The sequence below is a fragment of the Tasmannia lanceolata genome, unplaced genomic scaffold (assembly GCF_043159265.1).
Source record: "Tasmannia lanceolata isolate RefF3 unplaced genomic scaffold, GAP_Taslan_0.1 ptg000018l, whole genome shotgun sequence".
In the NCBI taxonomy this organism is placed as follows: domain Eukaryota; kingdom Viridiplantae; phylum Streptophyta; class Magnoliopsida; order Canellales; family Winteraceae; genus Tasmannia; species Tasmannia lanceolata.
The window spans coordinates 16,321,955-16,341,181 of record NW_027518695.1 but is presented as its reverse complement, the minus strand read 5'-3'; the positions used below and the strand labels follow the sequence as shown (position 1 = coordinate 16,341,181).

General features: G+C 39.9%; 3 protein-coding genes across 3 annotated transcripts; 2 read left to right on the top strand and 1 right to left on the bottom strand.

The window, feature by feature from the left end:
- Positions 1–726: 726 nt before the first annotated feature.
- Positions 727–4,678, top strand: LOC143851790 (cytochrome P450 81Q32-like). Its single transcript, XM_077361273.1, has 2 exons — positions 727–1,325; positions 3,901–4,678. The coding sequence occupies exons 1-2, from the start codon at positions 858–860 to the stop codon at positions 4,519–4,521; spliced, it is 1,089 nt and encodes a 362-aa protein (XP_077217388.1). The 5' UTR covers positions 727–857; the 3' UTR covers positions 4,522–4,678.
- An 870-nt stretch (positions 4,679–5,548) lies between these two features.
- LOC143849343 (cytochrome P450 81Q32-like) lies at positions 5,549–10,815 on the top strand. Its single transcript, XM_077358340.1, has 3 exons — positions 5,549–6,441; positions 8,538–8,617; positions 10,055–10,815. Exons 1-3 carry the CDS (start codon positions 5,604–5,606, stop codon positions 10,673–10,675), a joined length of 1,539 nt encoding a protein of 512 aa, XP_077214455.1. The 5' UTR covers positions 5,549–5,603; the 3' UTR covers positions 10,676–10,815.
- A 4,141-nt stretch (positions 10,816–14,956) lies between these two features.
- Positions 14,957–17,672, bottom strand: LOC143849345 (cytochrome P450 81Q32-like). Its single transcript, XM_077358341.1, has 2 exons — positions 16,646–17,672; positions 14,957–15,751 (listed from the first exon to the last, which is right to left on the bottom strand). Exons 1-2 carry the CDS (start codon positions 17,540–17,542, stop codon positions 15,131–15,133), a joined length of 1,518 nt encoding a protein of 505 aa, XP_077214456.1. The 5' UTR covers positions 17,543–17,672; the 3' UTR covers positions 14,957–15,130.
- Positions 17,673–19,227: the final 1,555 nt, after the last annotated feature.

Genomic DNA, 19,227 nt, shown 5'->3' with positions numbered 1-19,227 from the left:
TCTGGACTCTCGATAACCTAAAATTTTCACCCAATTCTACACTGCAATAAACGTAAGCAAGGGTATAAAGGGTAAGGCACAGGCTCGCGTGAAGGAGTTCATATGTCATTTTATGTAAGGAATAAGGGAACTTTTGTCATTAAAAATGGTTATATATTTATAATAGTGTGATTAGGTGGGATAATAGGAGGGCTTGCTACAAAGTATCCTGACATATGCGTGTCTTCATAGCAGCTCTTCCCATATAACACGACATGTGATTTACGCATAAATCAATTTTATCGATTGTGATAGAATATATTATCTTAAAACACATACGTCACACGACGAGGACTTATATAAAGGATATGTCCACTTTGGCTTGTCTTTTAGCCAAAGAAGCTGCACTTATCATCCTATAAGAGAGTCCCCACTTTCCACTAACAACCCAAAAACACAACAGTATGAATTTCTTCTTCTACTACTTGCCCATCTTCCTCATCATCCTTCTCTTCATTTCCAAACACTTTCTCTCTCATCATAAAAACCAACCCCCAAGACCTCCTTCTCTTCCCATTATAGGCCACCTCCACCTCTTAAAACTACCTCTCCACCAAACCCTAGCCAATCTCTCTCTCCAATACGGCCCCATCCTCCTCCTCCGCTTCGGCTTCCGCCCTTTTCTCGTTGTCTCCTCCCCCTCCGCCGCCGAAGAATGTTTCACAAAAAATGACATCATTTTCGCCAATCGCCCCGACCTCCTCGTTGAAAGACACCTCAGCTACAATCATGCCTCATTTAGCGCCCCCTATGGCCCACACTGCCGCAATATCCGTCGAATCTCCACCCTTGAAATCTTCTCCACCTCCCGCCTCCTCATGTCCTCCGCCGTCCGATCAGAAGAGATTCGATATCTGGCTCGAATGCTCTTTCGAGACTCTATTAATAATCAGAGTTTTCAAAAAATTGAACTCAAGACTAGGTTTTCGGAACTGACCTTTAATGTGATCATGCAGATGAGTGCTGGAAAGCGGTATTATGGGGAGAACGTGGTGAATTTGGAAGAGGCAAAGCAGTTTCGTGATGTTATCAAGGAGGCTTTCTCGATCACTGGAGTGTCGAATTTGGGGGATTTTTTGCCATTTTTGAGGTGGGTTGATTTTCAGGGGTTAGGAAAGAGATTGGTGAGGTTGCACAAAAAGTGGGACTCTTTTTTACAGGGTCTAGTCGATGAGAGTAGAAAGGAGAAAGGAGAGAGAAAGAAAACGATGATTAATGTTCTACTGTCGCTTCAGGAATCTCAGCCGGAATACTACACCGACGAAGTCGTCAAATCCCTTATCGTGGTAAGAATCACTAATCTCTTTTACCTTTGTTATTAAGGGAGTGATATCCCCAGGGCCACCTCCTTCTAGTTTATTTATGACTCTTCTTTTTTTACTACAAGGGGGTGGATGGGGAAGGAAGGGGGGAATATACCATTTTCGGTCTATAATGGCTTTGTCCATTTCGCCTTTTGCAATGTATCTTTCATATAACCAGCATATGTGTGGAACTAAGAAAAGCCACAACTATAAAATGTGTGTCTGAATCATGGTTTTAAATTTCGACCGAAATTTCGGATTTCGGTTGGGACCGACACGAAAGGGGTACGAAACCGAAATTACAAAATTTTGGCAGAAATTTCGAAAATTTCGGCGAAATAAAAGTTTAATTTTTATTATTTTATTACTTTACCAAATTTCGGTTGGAAAAAATGGTATTTTGTGGGCCAGTACCCAATTTCGACCGAAAATTCGTGATTTCGGTCGAAATTTCAGTTTTTGGAAACACCAAAATTTCGGCCGAAATCAAAATTTAAAACCTTGGTCTGAATGCATAGATGGAGAAATAAGCTCTTCTAAGAAGAAACCTCATTTTGAGGAAGTCCTTGAAAGCCCTGTTGTTATATATTATAAATTATATTATATTTCCAATAATGAATTTTGAAGGGAAAGGTCAAAGTCTTTAGGTTTGTGAAATTTCCCTCCATTATTTTTAAGGGAAAAAGTTTCCTCCATTTTTTCATTTTGGAATCTTTTCAATTGTTTAATTTGGTGGGAATCATTTGAAATTTGTTGCATCCCACTCTTCTAAGAAGAAACCTCATTTTGAGGAAGCCCTTGAAAGACCTGTTGTTATATATTATAAATTATATTATATTTCCAATAATGAATTTTGAAGGGAAAGGTCAAAGTCTTTAGGTTTGTGAAATTTCCCTCCATTATTTTTAAGGGAAAAAGTTTCCTCCATTTTTTCATTTTGGAATCTTTTCAATTGTTTAATTTGGTGGGAATCATTTGAAATTTGTTGCATCCCACTCTTCTAAGAAGAAACCTCATTTTGAGGAAGTCCTTGAAAGCCCTGTTGTTATATATTATAAATTATATTATATTTCCAATAATGAATTTTGAAGGGAAAGGTCAAAGTCTTTAGGTTTGTGAAATTTCCCTCCATTATTTTTAAGGGAAAAAGTTTCCTCCATTTTTTCATTTTGGAATCTTTTCAATTGTTTAATTTGGTGGGAATCATTTGGAATTTGTTGCATCCCACGTGGAGATTTAAGATTGGAGCTCTTTCACCTATAAATAGGTGATGGATTCACTCACTTCATTCAAGTTCTTTGGAGCTCTTTCTCTTTGAGTGAGCACCATAAATGAACTTTTAGTAGTTTACACACACACACACGAGGAAATGGTTTGTGAACAGCTGCTTAGATAAGCTTATCTGAGCAGAGCTCACAAACATAGGGGGCCACATTGTTTGGATGATCCTAAGCATTCATTTGATAGGCCATCATATAGTGCCCAAAAAATCATCTCCGTAGGATCATCACAACCCTACGATTTGTGGAGTTAAAAATGGACATGTATAAACCTTCACAAATTTGTCCATATATAGAATAAGAGGAAGAAAGAAAGAAGAAGAATAATTTTTTTTTTTAAAAAGAAGGTTAAGCCTTCTGGCTATAACTGTAATTTTAAACAAAACAATTTTAATTTTTATTGCCGAAACAGTTATCTGTTAAACGGCTATAAATGAAGAGTTGTGCATCTTCTTTAAAGGGCGAGAGTCTCTTCGTGAGAGGGTGTCTTTGCACTGATTCGAAGTCTAAAAAAATACTCGATCAGAGTTTGTTATAAAATCTTCTTATTCTTCTGACATTCTCTTCTTTCTTTCGTATAAGTTTAAAAGTTTTTCTAAGTGGGTTCTGATTTGTGAGAATACAAGAAGTGCAGTCTTGTAAAAATTCTTAGTGTTGGGCATTGTATCATGGAGATAGAATTTCAAGAGTCCATCTGCAACTATACGTGAAAAATTACTATCTTAAAGATAGTTTCTTGAAAGTGCCTTGCCCAACAAATTCATCTTTCTATTTTCTGCATTCTGGGTTTTGCTTGGATTTCTTAGGAATGATTCTTTTTTATCTCTTTCTCTCTCGTCCGCCTCTCTGTCTTCTCCCTCTATATTGGTAAAGACACTCCTTACCACTATTATGCGAGTTTGACAACCCAACAGTACTTACCACTATTTTATGAGGTAAGTCCCAGGTAAATCCAAGGCTTGTCTCCTCCTTGTTCACTACTTATACCAATACTCTCCGATGTAAATAACTGCAACCCAACACTCGACTTTTATAAGAGAGAGAGAAAGAGAGAGAGAGAGAGAGAGAGAGAGAGAGAGAGAGAGAGAGATTCCACCCAACTAATCTAAAAAACAATTGCATGGATATCAATTCTCTGCTTTTATTGTACAGTTCTATTCAAGTGCAAATGTATACATGCACATCGCTGCCACATATCTGCATGCATAATAGCCCACTACATATATAAACTTGAAGTTAAGATGATGTTTTTTTAACTTAATGTGGGCTTTGGTCAGTCCATTCTGTCCGCAGGAACAGACACTTCAGCATTGACGATGGAATGGGCAATGTCACTTCTACTCAACCATCCACATGTATTGGATAAAGCCAAGGCTGAGCTGGACATCCACGTGGGAAATGGCCGTTTGATTGACGAATCGGATCTTGCGAAGCTTCCATACCTCCACAATGTCATCAAGGAGACGCTCCGACTTTATCCCGTGGCCCCACTTCTAGTACCCCACCAGTCATCTGAAGAGTGCACCGTTGGGGGCTTCAATGTGCCACGTGGTACAATCCTGATGGTCAACATGTGGACTATTCATAGGGACCCAAAGCTTTGGGTGGAGCCCATGAGTTTCAAGCCAGAGAGGTTTGAAGGTATAGAAGGCGAAAATGAAGGGTTTAAGTTTATGCCCTTTGGGCATGGAAGGAGAGCATGTCTGGGTGCAAACTTGGCAATGAGGGTGGTGGGATTGGTACTGGGAACTCTAATTCAATGCTTCGAGTGGGAGAGGATTGGAGATGAGAAAGTGGATATGAGTGAAGGGAGAGGGCTTACCATGCCTAAGGCCAAGCCTTTGGAGGCAATGTATAGACCTCGTCAAACGATGATCGAAGTCCTATCTCAACTTTGATCTCCATATTCTTATTTGAAAATCATATGTAACTTATGAATCTTTTGTGTATTTTTCACTATTTTGTCATTTGTGTCATAATAAATGTAAGAAAACTGTGAGAAATGTTTATGACAATAGGTCTCTAGTAATTATGGATCAGTTGAGTCCTTTGTCTGTGTCTCAAGATAGGGTTGTTGGTTTTCATACATAAATGTATCATCTTTCTTTACATTTAATAAACCTGTAGGGTCCCTGCCAAACCCAAGCTTACTCAGAAAAAAAGAGACAATGAAGGCATTTCGTGGCCGGCTGTTGCATGAGAGAACAGCCACACAGGCTCTCATTTAACTCATCTGACATCACTGCTCTCTCCTACAATGCCTTTCTACGATGGTCTCAGCAAATCCCATTACGGTAACAACTGCTCATATGTTGTAGCATCATGGTCTCAACCATCTAAATTGTTCATCCAACTCTATACTGCAATGGACGTAAGAAACGGTAAAAAGGGAGCACACGATCGCACACGATCGCGTGAAGGTTATTTAAGCATGGTTTTAAATTTCGGCCGAAAATTTGGATTTCAGTCAATTCCGAAACTGAAATTCTAGAAATTTAACGAATTTCGGTCGAAGTTCAGGCCGAAATTTTGAAATTTCCAAAATTGGCAGAAATTTCGAAATAAAATGCCTTTTTTATTTATTTATTTACAGAATTTTGGCCGAAATTTCGGTTTCGGCCCGGACCAAAATTTTACCGAAATCGAAATTTAAAACCATGATTTCAAGTAGCCCAAACAGGAGTACATCTGTCATTTTGAATTTTTATCAACTGGGGGTGCAACTTGAGTAGGGTTGAGCTTTTCGTAATAAGAATGGTTGTTACAAAGTATCGTGACATACGCATAAATCAATTTTACCGATTATGAGAGAATTCGAATATTTTCTCTTAAAACACATATAAGTAGTCATCACATACGTCACACGACGAGGACTCCTATAAAGGTGTTGTATTCTTTTTCTCTGCTATTATTTTACCCCTTTGGCCTGTCTGCTATAAGAGAGTCCCCACTTTCCACCAACAACCCAAAAAACAACATCATGAATCTCTTCTTCTACTACTGGGCGATCTTCCTCATCTTCCTTCTCTTCATTTCCAAACACTTTCTCTCTCACCATAAAGACCAACCCCCAACCCCTCCCTCTCTTCCCATTATTGGCCATCTCCACCTCTTAAAAATACCTCTCCACGAAACCCTAGCCAAACTCTCCCTCCAATACGGCCCCATCCTCCTCCTCCGCCTCGGCTTCCGCCCTTTTCTCGTCGTCTCCTCCCCCTCCTCCGCCGAAGAATGCTTCACAAAAAACGATATCATTTTCGCCAATCGCCCCACCTTTTTCGCCATGAACCACCTCAGTTATAATAACACTACTGTCTCCACCGCCCCATATGGCCCACACTGGCGCAACCTCCGACGAATCACCACCCTCCAAATCTTCTCCACCACCCGCATCCTTACCTCCTCCGATATCCGATCAGAAGAGATTCGATCTCTCACTCGAATGCTCTTTCGAGACTCTGACAATTATCAGAGTTTTCGAAAAATTGAACTACAGTCGAGGTTCTCAGAACTGACCTTTAATGTCATGATGATGATGATTGCCGGAAAGAGGTATTTTGGGGAGAAGGGGGTGGATTTGGAAGAGGGGAGGGAGTTTTATAGTGTTATTAAGGAGGGGTTCTCACTCGTTGCGGCGTTTAATTTGGGGGATCTTTTTCCGTTTATGAGGTGGTTTGATTATCAGGGGTTGAAGAAGAGAGTGGTGAGAGTGCAGAAAAGGAGGGATGCTTTCTTTCAGGGGTTGGTCGATGAGCGTAGGAGGAGGAGGAGGAGAGTGGGTAGTTCTTGTGTAGAGGAGAAAATAGAGAGAAAGGAGAAAATCTAATTTCCACAAGTCTAAAATTTTTGCTTTGAATATTCCTGAGGAGAGGGCTCTGGAAATTGCTGTGATTCTGGGATGTCAGCTGGACACATTGCCTTCCTCATATTTGGGCCTTCCTTTAGGGGTTGGTAGACCGAATAAAGACATGTGGGTTCCTATAGTTGAGAGGATCGAGAGAAGATTAGGTTCATGGAAAAGGAATCTTGTTTCTCGTGGTGGTAGGCTTGTGCTGGTTAAGGCAGTATTGTCCAATATACCTATATACTTCATGTCTTTATTTAAATGCCCTGTTAGTGTCTCCCTCAGGATTGAACAGATTCAGAGGAGATTTTTGTGGGGTGGGAATGAGGATAAGAGTGGAATTGCTTTGGTCAAATGGGAGGAGGTTTGTATACCCATCAAGTTGGGTGGTTTGGGTATCAGGAGAATTAGAGATTTTAATCATGCGCTCTTGGGTAAATGGTTATGGAGATTTGGGGATGAGCATGATCGTTGGTGGGTCAAGGTCATTAGAAGTAAGTATGGATGTGATATGGGGAGATGGGAATCCTTGGACTTGTTTGAAAAAAAAGGGTTGTCGGTTTGGAGAGACATTCTAAAAATCTCTTCTCTTTTCAAGTTAAAGGTTAGATTTAGAGTGTATAGGGGTGATAGAATATCTTTCTGGCAGGATGTGTGGTGTGGGGATGTGTCCTTTAAGTGTCGATTTCCGAGATTATTCAATATGGCTTCAAATAGGGAGGCCTTTGTTAGCGATTGCTTTGAGTGGAATGAGGGTGTTCTTGTGTGGAACCCTGGGTTTAGAAGATCATTTTTTGAGTGGGAGGTGGAATTGGTCTCTAGCCTGCGGGCCCTTCTTGCGGGTTGTTACATTAAAAGGAATGGGGAGGATAAAAGGCTTTGGATTGAGGAACCTTCTGGGACTTTCTCAGTTAAATCTTTCTATAAAAGTATTATGCCCATTTCTAACCCTTCATGTTCGGCAAAGGTATGGAAATTTAATTGCCCACCTAGAGTTTGTATCTTTGGTTGGGCGGTTTGTCGTGATAGAATACAAACTATCAATTTTCTGAGAAACCGTGGTATGTGGCTTATTGATCATTGCCCACTATGTCTGCATGATGGGGAATCTGTGGATCACTTGTTTATGCATTGTTCGTTCACTAGGCTCATATGGCATTTCATCTTCATGCGATTTGGGATTTGTTGGGTTTTTCCAAAATCTATTCCGTCGCTATTGCACCAATGGGGAGGGGTTCCTTGGAAGGAAAAAGGAAAAACCTTGTGGAATTTTTGTTTACTTGCTACGTGGTGGTCTATATGGAAGGAGAGGAACTCTAGAGTCTTTGAGGGGAAAGCCATGAATCCTCATTGGATTTACTTGAAGATCATCACCTTGGTTATATCTTGGGTGAGATGCCTCCCATCCTTTCGGTTTGTATCGGCTTTTGATCTTTGGGAAGGTTGGCGGGAGGTGTGCTTTAGTGTTGAGCGCAGAGATCTTATTTTGCATAGGTGGAAGCCCCCTGCTCAAAACATGTATAAGGTTAATTTCGATGGTGCAAGTTCCGGCAATCCGGGTCCGGCAGGAGTGGGAGGGGTTTGTCACAATGATAAGGGGGATGTTATGTGGGCATACTACGGCTCTATTGGTGTGTCTGATTCCTCAGATGCGGAAGTAAGGGCGGCACATTGTGGCATTTTGAATATTGATAGAAGGTTGATGGATCAGACCATTGTTGAGGGTGATTCGCTAAATGTGATTCGTTGGCTGAAAGGTGATGTGGCTCCTCCGTGGAGATTTCTTTCCATTTTTGATGAGATTGAGGACTTAACTGCGGGGTCCGCTATCGGCTTTCAACATGTTAGAAGATCAGCAAATGAAAAAGCGGATGCGCTAGCTAAGCGTGGTGTCTCCGGTGGTTCTATTCTGTGGTTCGACCACCTTCCTCCCTGATAAGGGTTTTCTCTGTATTTTGTTTTTTCTTCGTTCCTGTGTCTTTCTTGCTTCCTATTGTAGATATGGGTGGTCCATCTCGGCCTCCTAAATTTGCTATATATTATTATTGCCATTTCAAAAAAAAAAGGAGACGGTGATTGATGTTCTACTATCACTGCAGGAATCGAAGCAGGAATACTACACTGATGAAATCATCAAAGGGGTTATTGGGGTAAGAATCTCTCTGTGTGGCCTAATGAATTTCAAATTTTAAGGGCTAAAATTAGTGGAAATTAAAAGAAAACAAGACACCCCAAACAACTAAGTAGAATTGGGGAAAATAAAATATCACAGGCAAGTAACTAGAGTTATTGTATGAAACAAAGAATTCATATTAGCCAAAATGAACCCATCGGAACTCCTACGTTAAGCTCGCTTGAGAGAGAGCAATACTAGGATGTAGACCTAGCAAACTGGCGGGTTGGGTTGGGTAGGGTTACGCGCGGGTCATGCCGGTGCAGTCAAACGGGGTTGGGTAAAAAATGAACCGCATCCCTACGGGTTAGCACCTAGGTGACCCGCGCCTACTAGGGTGGGTTGAGTCAACCCGCGGGTACCTGCAATTTTTTGCCAAAGAGTTTTTTTTTTGGGTGAATAAGGAAATTATAGCAACAAAAACAGAAGAAGATCGAGACTTAGAAAAAATGCCTGGAGTACCCCCATGCAAATGAGTCCCCATTATACTAGGTTGCATTTCCTCTTAAACTAGACTATCCATTTCTCTTTTTCTTTGATCTCACGGTTCGTATGGATTGCTTCTCAATGAAGTAACACAAAATGCATGGAGTACCCTCCAAAAGAGAGAAGCCCCTTCTTTATCTAAAAGATGTCCTTGGTTGCAAGTTATGAAATGTGGCCGGTATCTACTCGAACAAAAAAAAAAACAAGAAATATAGGTATCCGAGGGTTCACCCGACCAAACCCATGTTTTGGCAGGTTGGGTGAGCCACGGGCACGGGTCGATTTTGCCAGGTCTACTAGGATGGGCGACAACTTTGGAAGCCCTCATGTTGCACCCGTAGTTAGCAAAACATGATTCGGCAAAAAAACGGGTAGGCAAAAATACAGGTTTAATACGGTATTGGCTCAAAAAAATGAAGTTAAAAAACGAAAACACAAGAAAATGAGTTTAAAATTTTGTCATTTACAAAATATGGTGGGGGTAAAATTGGAAAGTTGGCAAAAAAAAAAACATGCTTAAAACGTTTGCCTCAGATAAACAAATAGAGTTTTTTCATTGTAAAAGTTTTAAACGGATTATTAGACGGCACACCAATAAAACGCAAACACCGTTTAAATCAGACTTTTGCTAACTATTGTCGCACCCTTGTGTCTTATAAACGCTTTTGTATTAATATTTTGGGGTTGAGCCTCTAGCTCAATTGGTAAAGACTGTTAGTGAGGTTTGTGGTTTAATCCCAACTTAGCAAAAATGAACAGAGAGGACTATCATTATCAAAAAATTGCTTGGATATATCAATTCTCATCTTTTTCCATTTGAATGTAAATGGGGTTGGACAGCTGCATATGTTTACATTGCAAATAAATGAATAACCAAACTTGATTAAGATGATGATGTTTTTACACTGTTCGGGGGAACTTGGATTAGGCGATTCTAGCCGCAGGAACGGACACGTCAGCATTGACAATGGAATGGGCAATGTCTCTTCTCCTCAATCATCCAGATGTGTTGAATAAAGCTAAGGCCGAGATTGACATCCAAGTGGGACATGGTCGTCTGATCGATGATTCTGATCTTGGAAAACTCCCATACCTCCACTGTGTCATCAACGAGACACTCCGACTTCATCCTGCGGCCCCACTTCTATTACCCCATGAGTCATCTGAAGAGTGCACCGTCGGAGGTTTCGACGTGGCACGTGGCACGGTCCTGATGGTCAACATGTGGGCTATCCATAGGGACCCAGAGCTATGGGTGGAGCCGACGAGTTTCAAGCCGGAGAGATTCAAATGTATGGAAGGTGAAAAGGAAGGGTTTAAGTTTATGCCGTTTGGGCATGGAAGGAGGGCATGTCCTGGAGCAAACTTAGCCATGAGGGTGGTGGGATTGGCATTGGGAACTCTAATTCAGTGCTTCGAGTGGGAAAGGGTTGCAGAAGAGAAAGTGGAGATGAATGAAGAAATAGGACTTACTATGCCCAAGGCCAAGCCCTTGGAGGGAATGTACAGACCTCGTCAAACCATGATCGATGTGCTCTCTCAGGTTTGATCCCCATCTGTGATGCACTTTCTTCTCTTTGAAACTCATGTACAATATATGAACTGTTTTATGTATTTTGGTTGTTTTCCCATTTGTGTTACAGTTACTGTAAGAAAAAATAATGGATGTGTTTATAATGTTGAATTGTTGATCATGGTGTGAAATTATGGTAATCCATAGTAATTTTTCATCTCTTGGGTTTCTGTTTGGATTGCAGGAATTTTTTGGAGAAGTCCAATTTCTTTTCTCTGTTTTTTAATATGAAGAGGGGAGGATAAAACGATGAGAAGAGAGAGTTCTTTTTGTCTCTTTTGGAAGATGGAGAGTGTCTTGAGAAATAATGCTCTTGTCTTTTTGTAGATTGAAAAAGTAATAGAGTCGTTGGGGAGTGATAGCGCTCTATCTTGTCATTCTGATCGTTTGGTTGAGGTTCACCGTCTGTGTCCTTCGCTTACAAAAAAGCGTTACGGCCCCGGAGTTTTATCTCGGAGTAAGTAAATAGGCACCACATGATAGTTACAAACAAAGAGGAAGTAATCTGAAAAGGTTAATGGTTAGAGACCAATTACTGATGGACTTGTTGAAAATTAATGTCCTTTCTAGAAATAAGTTTGAGTCAATACGTTTTAGAAATGGGTGTCTTGTAAAAGCCTTGGAATTGTTTAGTTTATTAAGAGGGTGTGTCTAGAAAAAGAAAGAGCATTGAAACTGACGTGTGTGGGAAATATCTTTGTCTAGGAAATGATAAGTCAAGCATAGGAAATGTGTAGTCTAAGTCTAGGAAGTTGTTGGACTTTATGTTTTGTATTTAAGAGTGTTATGAAAAGTGTGTAAGAAAAGTCTATATAAACAGTTATATGCCATCATTTGAATAGTAAGAAGAAAAGACTAGTCTTAGAAATTTTCAGATTTCTCTTTCTCCTTTCTTGAACACTGCACTTGCAACTCATCTTACTTTAACAAATTGGTATCAGAGCACTCCAGGAACGATAAAATCTGGGTGTTGTTGAAGGTTCTTATGGCAACCAATAATGGAAGCCTCAACATTTCTCAACCTACCATGCCAGTCTTTGGCGGAGAGAATTATGACTTTTGGAGCATTAAGATGAAGACTTTGTTTCTATCTCAAGACATTTGGGACTTGGTAGAAAATGGATATGATGATCCTCCAAATGATGAACAAATGGAGCAAAACAGAGACAACAAGAAGAATGATGCCAAAGTTCTATTCTACATTCAACAAAGCGTTTATGAAGCGATCTTAATTCCCAAGAATCATTGGAGCTACAACCGCCAAAGAAGCATGGGATCTTCTCAAAAATGAATTCAGTGGTAATGAAAAGGTAAAAACCATCAAACTTCAATCTCTTCGTAGAGACCTAGAAAACCTCCATATGAAAGATTCTCAAAGCTTGAAGGAGTACTTTTCTAAAGTTTTAGAAATAACTAATCATATGCGATCATATGGGGAAACAATTTCTAATAAAAAAATTGTTGAAAAATTTTTCATTAGCGTTCCTGCTAAATATGACTCTATTGTTGGAGTTATAGAAGAAACAAAATATCTTTCTACTTTGATAGTTATGCTCTGTTTGGTTACGTTTTTTTGAGTAAAATAGTAGGGAATGTTATTCTCATAATTATCCGAGGGGTGTTTGGTAGGGATTTAGCAGAAATTGAAATTTTGACCCCCGGTTATGTCGGGCGCTTGTCGGGTGACGTGGAACCCTCGAAATTCGCCGGACGAATTTCTCCAAATCGAAGGAAAAATGGGAGAATTTCTCAGGGAAATTCTTTTTCACCGCAATTGTCATAACTTTCTACTTTTGCTTGTAGGTTTTTCCGTAATTGTCATATCTTATTACATTTTGTTGGTATTTTTTTCGTAATTTTCAAACTTTATAACAATTTCAAGGTAATTTTTCATTTAAAACTTTATAACTTCTACTATTTTACTTTTTTTTGTAATGATTACGTTTTTTGCTTATTTTTGCTTTTGCTAGCAACCTTTGCCCATGTGCGCATCTTTGCACAAGAATGGCCACATGCTGAAAAGTGGCATAGGAGAAGTTTGCCAGCAAATTCCTATAAAAAAAAGGAAATGTTATCAACACTACTGTTTTCTTATGAGGGCACTCTCACTTTATTAAAAGTACGGTATGGCCCACACCATAGGATGATCCAAGCCGTCCATTAGATGGGCTATAGCCTAAATATGTTATGCTCCAAAAATCATTTCCATAGGATGATCCTAACCCTCCAATCTGAATGTTAGAGGGTTGATCCTAACCCTCTATAGATCGGAGGGTTAGAATCAACCAATGGAAATAATTTTGGGGCATAACCTATTTAAGCTATGGCCCATCTAATGGACGGTTTGGATAATCCTATGGTGCAGGCCATACCGTACTTTTTATAAAGTGAGGAGTGCCTTCATCAAAAAACAGTAGTGCTGATAACATTCCCCAAAAAAATCTTAAAAAATACGGTAAAAAAACTCCTGCACATCTCCTACCCCCAACCAAACAACGTCGGGGAGATTTGCTCACAATCTCCCCGTTGACTGATTTCCTTTTGATTTCCCTTTGACTTCTTCTTCTCTAAATCCCCCCAACATCTACCAGCATCCAAACAGAGCATTAGTGAATTGATGGGTTCTCTTGAGGTGCATGAACAAAGAATGAATTGTCATATTGATCAATCTATTGAGCATGCTTTTCAGACTAAGCTAACCACTAGCTTCAAAGGTTCTTCTGTAAAAGTACAAACAGGTGACACAGGGAAGAAAGAGATCGTGGAGTTTGTTATCTGGAGAAAGTGAAAGGTGATGTTGTGTGAGCCGTTAGATGATTAGGCAATACGTGTCATGATCCTGAGGGCGAGTTTCGATCTTACCCCCAACAGGGAGGATGCATTAATAAGGGAAAAATTTCCTTTTAAAATCTTTTTTGTGTATTTTGGCTGTTTTCTCATTTGTGTTACCATAAACGCAAGGAAAATGGGGAAATGTTTATGACGATAGCCTTGGTGTGAAACTGCGGCAATCAACTGTGACTTTTCTATCATTTAGATCATTTAGGGTGTTAAGTGAGTAAATGGGTCCCACCTTGGCTGAAATAAACCAGTTCAGATGTTTGTTATTTTAGATTTGTTCTCTAGTTGTTTAGTAGATCTAGTTGTTTAGTATAAGAAGGAGTCTTAAAGATAAGGGTTATCGAGATTGGTTTGTTAGGAATTTTAGATAAATTGGTAAGTGTGTTTTATCTTTATAACTAACATGTAACCAATCTTTTTGAAATCAATCAAGAATTTTATTCTTGAAAGTGTCTTTGTGCATGAAGGAGGACTAATCCTTACCTCGAAGTGCATCAAGAGGTTGATCTTTCCTCTAAGAAGATTAATCATGTTGCGAACCGATTCGGGTGCGTAACAATTGGTATCAATTAGTAGTCGATCCTGCGCCATGGCTACAACTTGGAAGATTTTGGATTCCATGCGTAATGATTTTCAGAAGATCAGTGTTTTAAGGTTGATGGAAGAACACCGACGATTTACATAAGGCTTGTAAAAAATCAGCTTAGCGTTCGAAGAAATACATAGAAAATGGAAAGTTGAAACTTGAGAAATCTGATGTTTGTGTAGAGAAAAGTGTGAGAATGGATGTCGACAAAGATGAAAAATCTTATTTCTTTTCGCGTTTGATCACACCGAATTTTGAAGGTGGAGTTCAAAAGATTACGACTGTTGTTTTGGAAGATGGAAGTCCATTGTTTGTTGTGCTGCTCAACAAAATCATGCCCAATAATACAATTTGGGACCATGGTGGAATAAATTATTTTCTCCAATAATCCAACCTTCAGGACAAGGTTGATTTCATGGCAGGTGGAATGTTACATGACTAAATGGGTCTTACCTTGGCTGAGATAAATCAGTTTAGATGTTTGTTATTTTTAGATTTACTCTCAAGTTGTTTAGTGTAGGAAGTTGTCTTAAATATAAGGCTAATCTAGATTAGTCTGTTAGGAGTTTTAGATGAAGTGGTAAGTGTGTTTTCTCTTTATAACTAACATGTAACCAATCTTTTTGAAATCAATGAAGAATTTTATTACAAAAAGTGTCTTTGTGCACAAAGGAGGACCGATCCTTCACTCGAAGTGGATTAAGAGGCTGATCTTCCCTCTAAGAAGATCAATCACGTTGCGAACCAATTCGGGTTCGTAACATAGGGTTGGTTGTTTCCAAATTTTTTTTTTTCTGTTGACCATTTATAGGTGATTAATTTTGATCTAATAGAGAACTGGTGTTTTCATCCATAAACATTGATTTTGATTTACAATATAAAAAATATACCCCGTTTTCAGTAGAGAAACTGGTGTTTTCATCCATAAACATTGATTTTGATTCACAATATCCAACATATATTGTACATGAGTCTCAGAGAAGAAAGCGTTTCTCAAATGGCGATCAAAGTTGAGAGAGCATGTTGATCATGGTTCGACGAGGTCTGAACATTGCCTCCAAAGGCTTGGCCTTTGGCAAAGTAATCCCTATTCCTCCACTCATCTCTTCTTTCTCTTCCCCAACCCTTTTCCACTCGAAGCACTGAATTAGAGTTCCCAATGCCAATCCCACCACCCTCGTGGCTAAGTTTGCGCCAGGACATGCCCTCCTCCCATGCCCAAACGGCATAAACTTGAACCCTTCCTTTTCTTCTTCCATAGATTCAAATCTCTCGGGCTTGAAACACGTGGGCTCCACCCATAGCTTTGGGTCCCTATGGATAGCCCACAAGTTGGCCATCACTATCGTGCCAGCCGGCACATCATAACCTCCGACAGTGCACTCTTCAGATGACTTGTGGGGTAATAGAAGTGGGGCCACTGGATAAAGGCGGAGCGTCTCCTTTATAACACAGTGTAGGTACGGGAGTTTTGTAAGATCTGAATCCTCGATCAGACGGCCATGTCCCACTTGGATGTCAATCTCGGCCTTAACTTTATCCAACACATCTGGATGATTGAGGAGAAGAGACATTGCCCATTCCATCGTCAATGCTGTAGTGTCCGTTCCGGCGGCTAGGATCACCTAATCAAAGTGCACCGGAATAATGTAAAAACATCATCAACCTTGAATCAAGTTTGATTATACATTTATTTGCAATTTTACCTATGTAGTGTAGCTACTGTGCATGGAAATATCTGCAACCGTTCATCTACATTTACATATTGTACAATAAAAGAAGAGATCGAATTGATATCTATGCTCTTTGATATGCATGTATCAATGGGGTTCTTATATGAGGATGGGGTAGACATACAAGTTGGGCAGCTTGATAATTTATTTCGTTAGAAATTCTGGTTTAAAGTTCGAGGAAAACAAAACTTTCTTGTGTTATGAGAAGGAAAAGGGAGAAATGCCTATCTCTAGAAAAGAATAGACGAAGAGAGAAAAACACATACCCATGGTATGGCAGAAAAAGTGAAGTCCCTCCTTCAAATAAGCCTCTTCTGACTTTAAAAACAGTTTTATAAAAGAGAAAGGATGTTTCTTTTCTTTGTCATAGACCCACAGCACATTGCTACCCAAAAATTCCTTATCTCTAGAAAAAGAAGGGAAAAAAACACAGATTGATGACTCGGCCGAAAACGAAAAGATTATCATTCGAACAGCTTCTTCTCCCTTTCCTTTGAAAACAATCACAGACCACAAGACATTGCTACCAAAAATAGAACCACTCGAAACAAAAAAAATCCGTCTGTGATTTTGATTCATATTTTTCTCTTCCCACTTTAATTTGGGCTTATATAGTTATTCTAGCTAGCTAGCCACTAATCATTCTATTTCAGAAAGAATAATACAGGGAATTAAGTTTAAGTGGAGGGTTATTAATGCGGTATTAGAAAAATATGGACGGGCAAATTCCTAGAAGCTATCTTAATTTTTTTCTTTGTGCATTCATTCAGCCACAGAGATTCTTACCACAATAACGCCTTTGATGATTTCGTCTGTGTAGTATTCTGGGTGAGATTCCTGAAGCGATAGCATAATATCAATTACTGTAATCTTTGTCTCTCCTTTCTCCCCTTTACGGACTCTACACTCATCGACCAGACCCTGTAAGAAAGCGTCCCTCCTTTTCTGCAATCTCACTACTCTCTTCTTTAACCCTTGAAAATCAACCCACCTCAGAACAGGCAAAAAATCTGCCAAATTGGACACTCCAACAAGTGAGAACCCCTCCTTGATATCACTATAAAACTGCCTAGCCTCTTCCAAATCCACCATCTTCTTCCCAAAATACCGCTTTCCTGCAATTGTCTGCATCATGACATTGAAGGTCAGCTGAGAGAATCGCGACTTGAGCTCAATTCTTTGAAAACTCTGATCGGATTTTCGAAAGAGTTGTCGGGTCAGAGATCGAATCTCTTCTGTACGAATGGGCGAGGAAATGAGGATGCGAGTAGTTGAGAAGATTTCAATGGTGGTGATGCGTCTAAGGTTGCGCCAGTGTGGGCCATATGAGGCGGTGGAGACTGTGTTATTGTTGTAACTGAGGTGTTTCAAGGCGAAGAAAGTTGGGCGATTTGCGAAAATGATGTCGTTTTTTGTGAAGCATTCTTCTGCGGCGGAGGGGGAGGAGACAAGTAGAACAGGGCAGGAGCCGAAGCGGAGGAGGAGGACGGGGCCGTATCGGCGGGAGAGATTGGCTAGGGTTTGATGGAGAGGTATTTTTAAGAGGTGGAGATGGCCTATGATGGGAAGTGAGGGAGGGCTTGGGGGTTGGTTTTTAGGGTGAGAGAGAATGCGTTTGGAAATGAGGAGAACGAAGAGGAAGATGGCCAAGTAGTGGTAGTAGTAGATGAAGAAGAAATCCATGCTGTTTGGGTTGTTTGAGCAAAGTGGGGACTCTCTTTATATAGGCTCAGAAAGAACTATGGGTGCAACTCGGGTCGGGTCAGTCCCGACCTGAGGAACCCTTTTTTTCAACCCGAACTCGACCCGACCCGATTTCCAACCTGATGAGGTTTAACACGACCCGACCCAAATAACCTTTTTGTCTAACCCGAATCCAACCCAACCCGAGTTCAACCCGACCCAACCAGAGCTTTTAAGCTTAAAAAAAAAAAGTCATAAAAAATGTCGGCTTTCACTCGGGCCTCAACCCGAACCTGACCTGAACTCAACCCGAAGGTTGAACCAAGGTACATAGAAAAGACAGACCAAAGTGGTGGAATTGTCATTTTTTGTCATCTAGTCATAAGCAAAGTTTAAAATTTCGGTTTCGGTACCGGTTTTGGACCCTGAAATTTCGAAATCCGGTACCACAAAGAAAATGATATTTTTTTTTAATATTAAATTTCGGCCGAAATTACCGAAATTTGGGAAATTTCCATAAAATACTAAAATAATAATTAAAAAAAAGGTTTTTTGGTTTAAATTTTGGGCAAAAATGAAATTTTGGCCGAAATTTCACCGTTTCAGTTTTTGGTGATTTCGATGTCTGTCTCCGTCAAAATTTAAAACCATGTTTTGGATTGGATTGGATTGGATTGGTTGGTTCTAAATCAATTCAATCCACTGTGATGGGGAATTTGTATTTTATCTCTGAAGTCTGAACACACTCGGTCACCACATGCGTCACAACAAGTTCAGACATATACGACAGTGACAAAAATAACCTAACAGGCGTATATGTCTGGATGTGTGGTGACGCATGTGGTGACTTAATTACTTTTGTGTGTTTAGACTTCATAGGTAAAATACAAATTCCCCATCACAATAGATTGAATTGATTGAATTGATTTAGAACCAACCAATTCAATCAAAAAACACGTGTTCTGGTGATCCAAATCCTTTTTTTGGGGAAGAGCAGCTAGGAAGACGCGCAGCTGTCAGGAAGCTTCATCATTCCCTATTAGTCTCACCATTATTATGACGAAAGTACTCTTGCGTTTTTCACAGAATGACAAATGAATTCCTAATTGGGTACACCGTACACATGACAATATTAGGAGGCCTATTTGAAAGAATCTTGAAAAGCGTGTCTTCATATCGAACTATGTATGCTTCATATTATTGGCAACCATGAATTTTTCAATAGAGAAATGCTAACCTGAGGAGCGTCCTTGCAAAAGAAGTGGAAAGGGCGCCCCAATTTGATAAACTTCACCAAAGTGCATCTAAAGAATGTAAAAGTCAATGAATATTAAATGCACTTTGGCCACATTTATCCAATGGGGGCGCCCTTTCCTCTAATTTTTGCAAGGGCTCCCTTCAGTGTAGCATTCCTCTTTTTTATAATAATAAATTAGTGAGAGGGGTAGCGCGGGTGGGAGAAGGAGAAATTTGAGAGGGAAAAATCATTCATATTTTGGGTAGAGATTATTGTTTTCTTTTCTCTTTTTAAGGATTTCCTTACCCTCCCCTATCAGCCCCTCTTGTGTCTATACCTATCCCACCCTCCCTCACCATTGAACAAGCTAATATCCGAGGGAAAAAAAAAATTCATGGTAGCGAAGCATGCCCAAAGAGTGAAAAGTATGACATTTTACGATGATCGA

What these genes read in the sequence shown, in the direction of transcription:
- LOC143851790 (XM_077361273.1), top strand. Translation starts at nt 858, where the DNA reads ATGTCCTCCGCCGTCCGATCAGAAGAGATTCGATATCTGGCTCGAATG. An exon ending in TCGTCAAATCCCTTATCGTG is followed by an intron (nt 1,326 to 3,900) that starts GTAAGAATCACT and finishes GGCTTTGGTCAG; the next exon opens with TCCATTCTGTCCGCAGGAAC.
- LOC143849343 (XM_077358340.1), top strand. Translation starts at nt 5,604, where the DNA reads ATGAATCTCTTCTTCTACTACTGGGCGATCTTCCTCATCTTCCTTCTC. An exon ending in GAAAATAGAGAGAAAGGAGA is followed by an intron (nt 6,442 to 8,537) that starts AAATCTAATTTC and finishes AAAAAAAGGAGA; the next exon opens with CGGTGATTGATGTTCTACTA. An exon ending in TCATCAAAGGGGTTATTGGG is followed by an intron (nt 8,618 to 10,054) that starts GTAAGAATCTCT and finishes AACTTGGATTAG; the next exon opens with GCGATTCTAGCCGCAGGAAC.
- LOC143849345 (XM_077358341.1), bottom strand. Translation starts at nt 17,542, where the DNA reads ATGGATTTCTTCTTCATCTACTACTACCACTACTTGGCCATCTTCCTC. An exon ending in TCATCAAAGGCGTTATTGTG is followed by an intron (nt 15,752 to 16,645) that starts GTAAGAATCTCT and finishes CACTTTGATTAG; the next exon opens with GTGATCCTAGCCGCCGGAAC.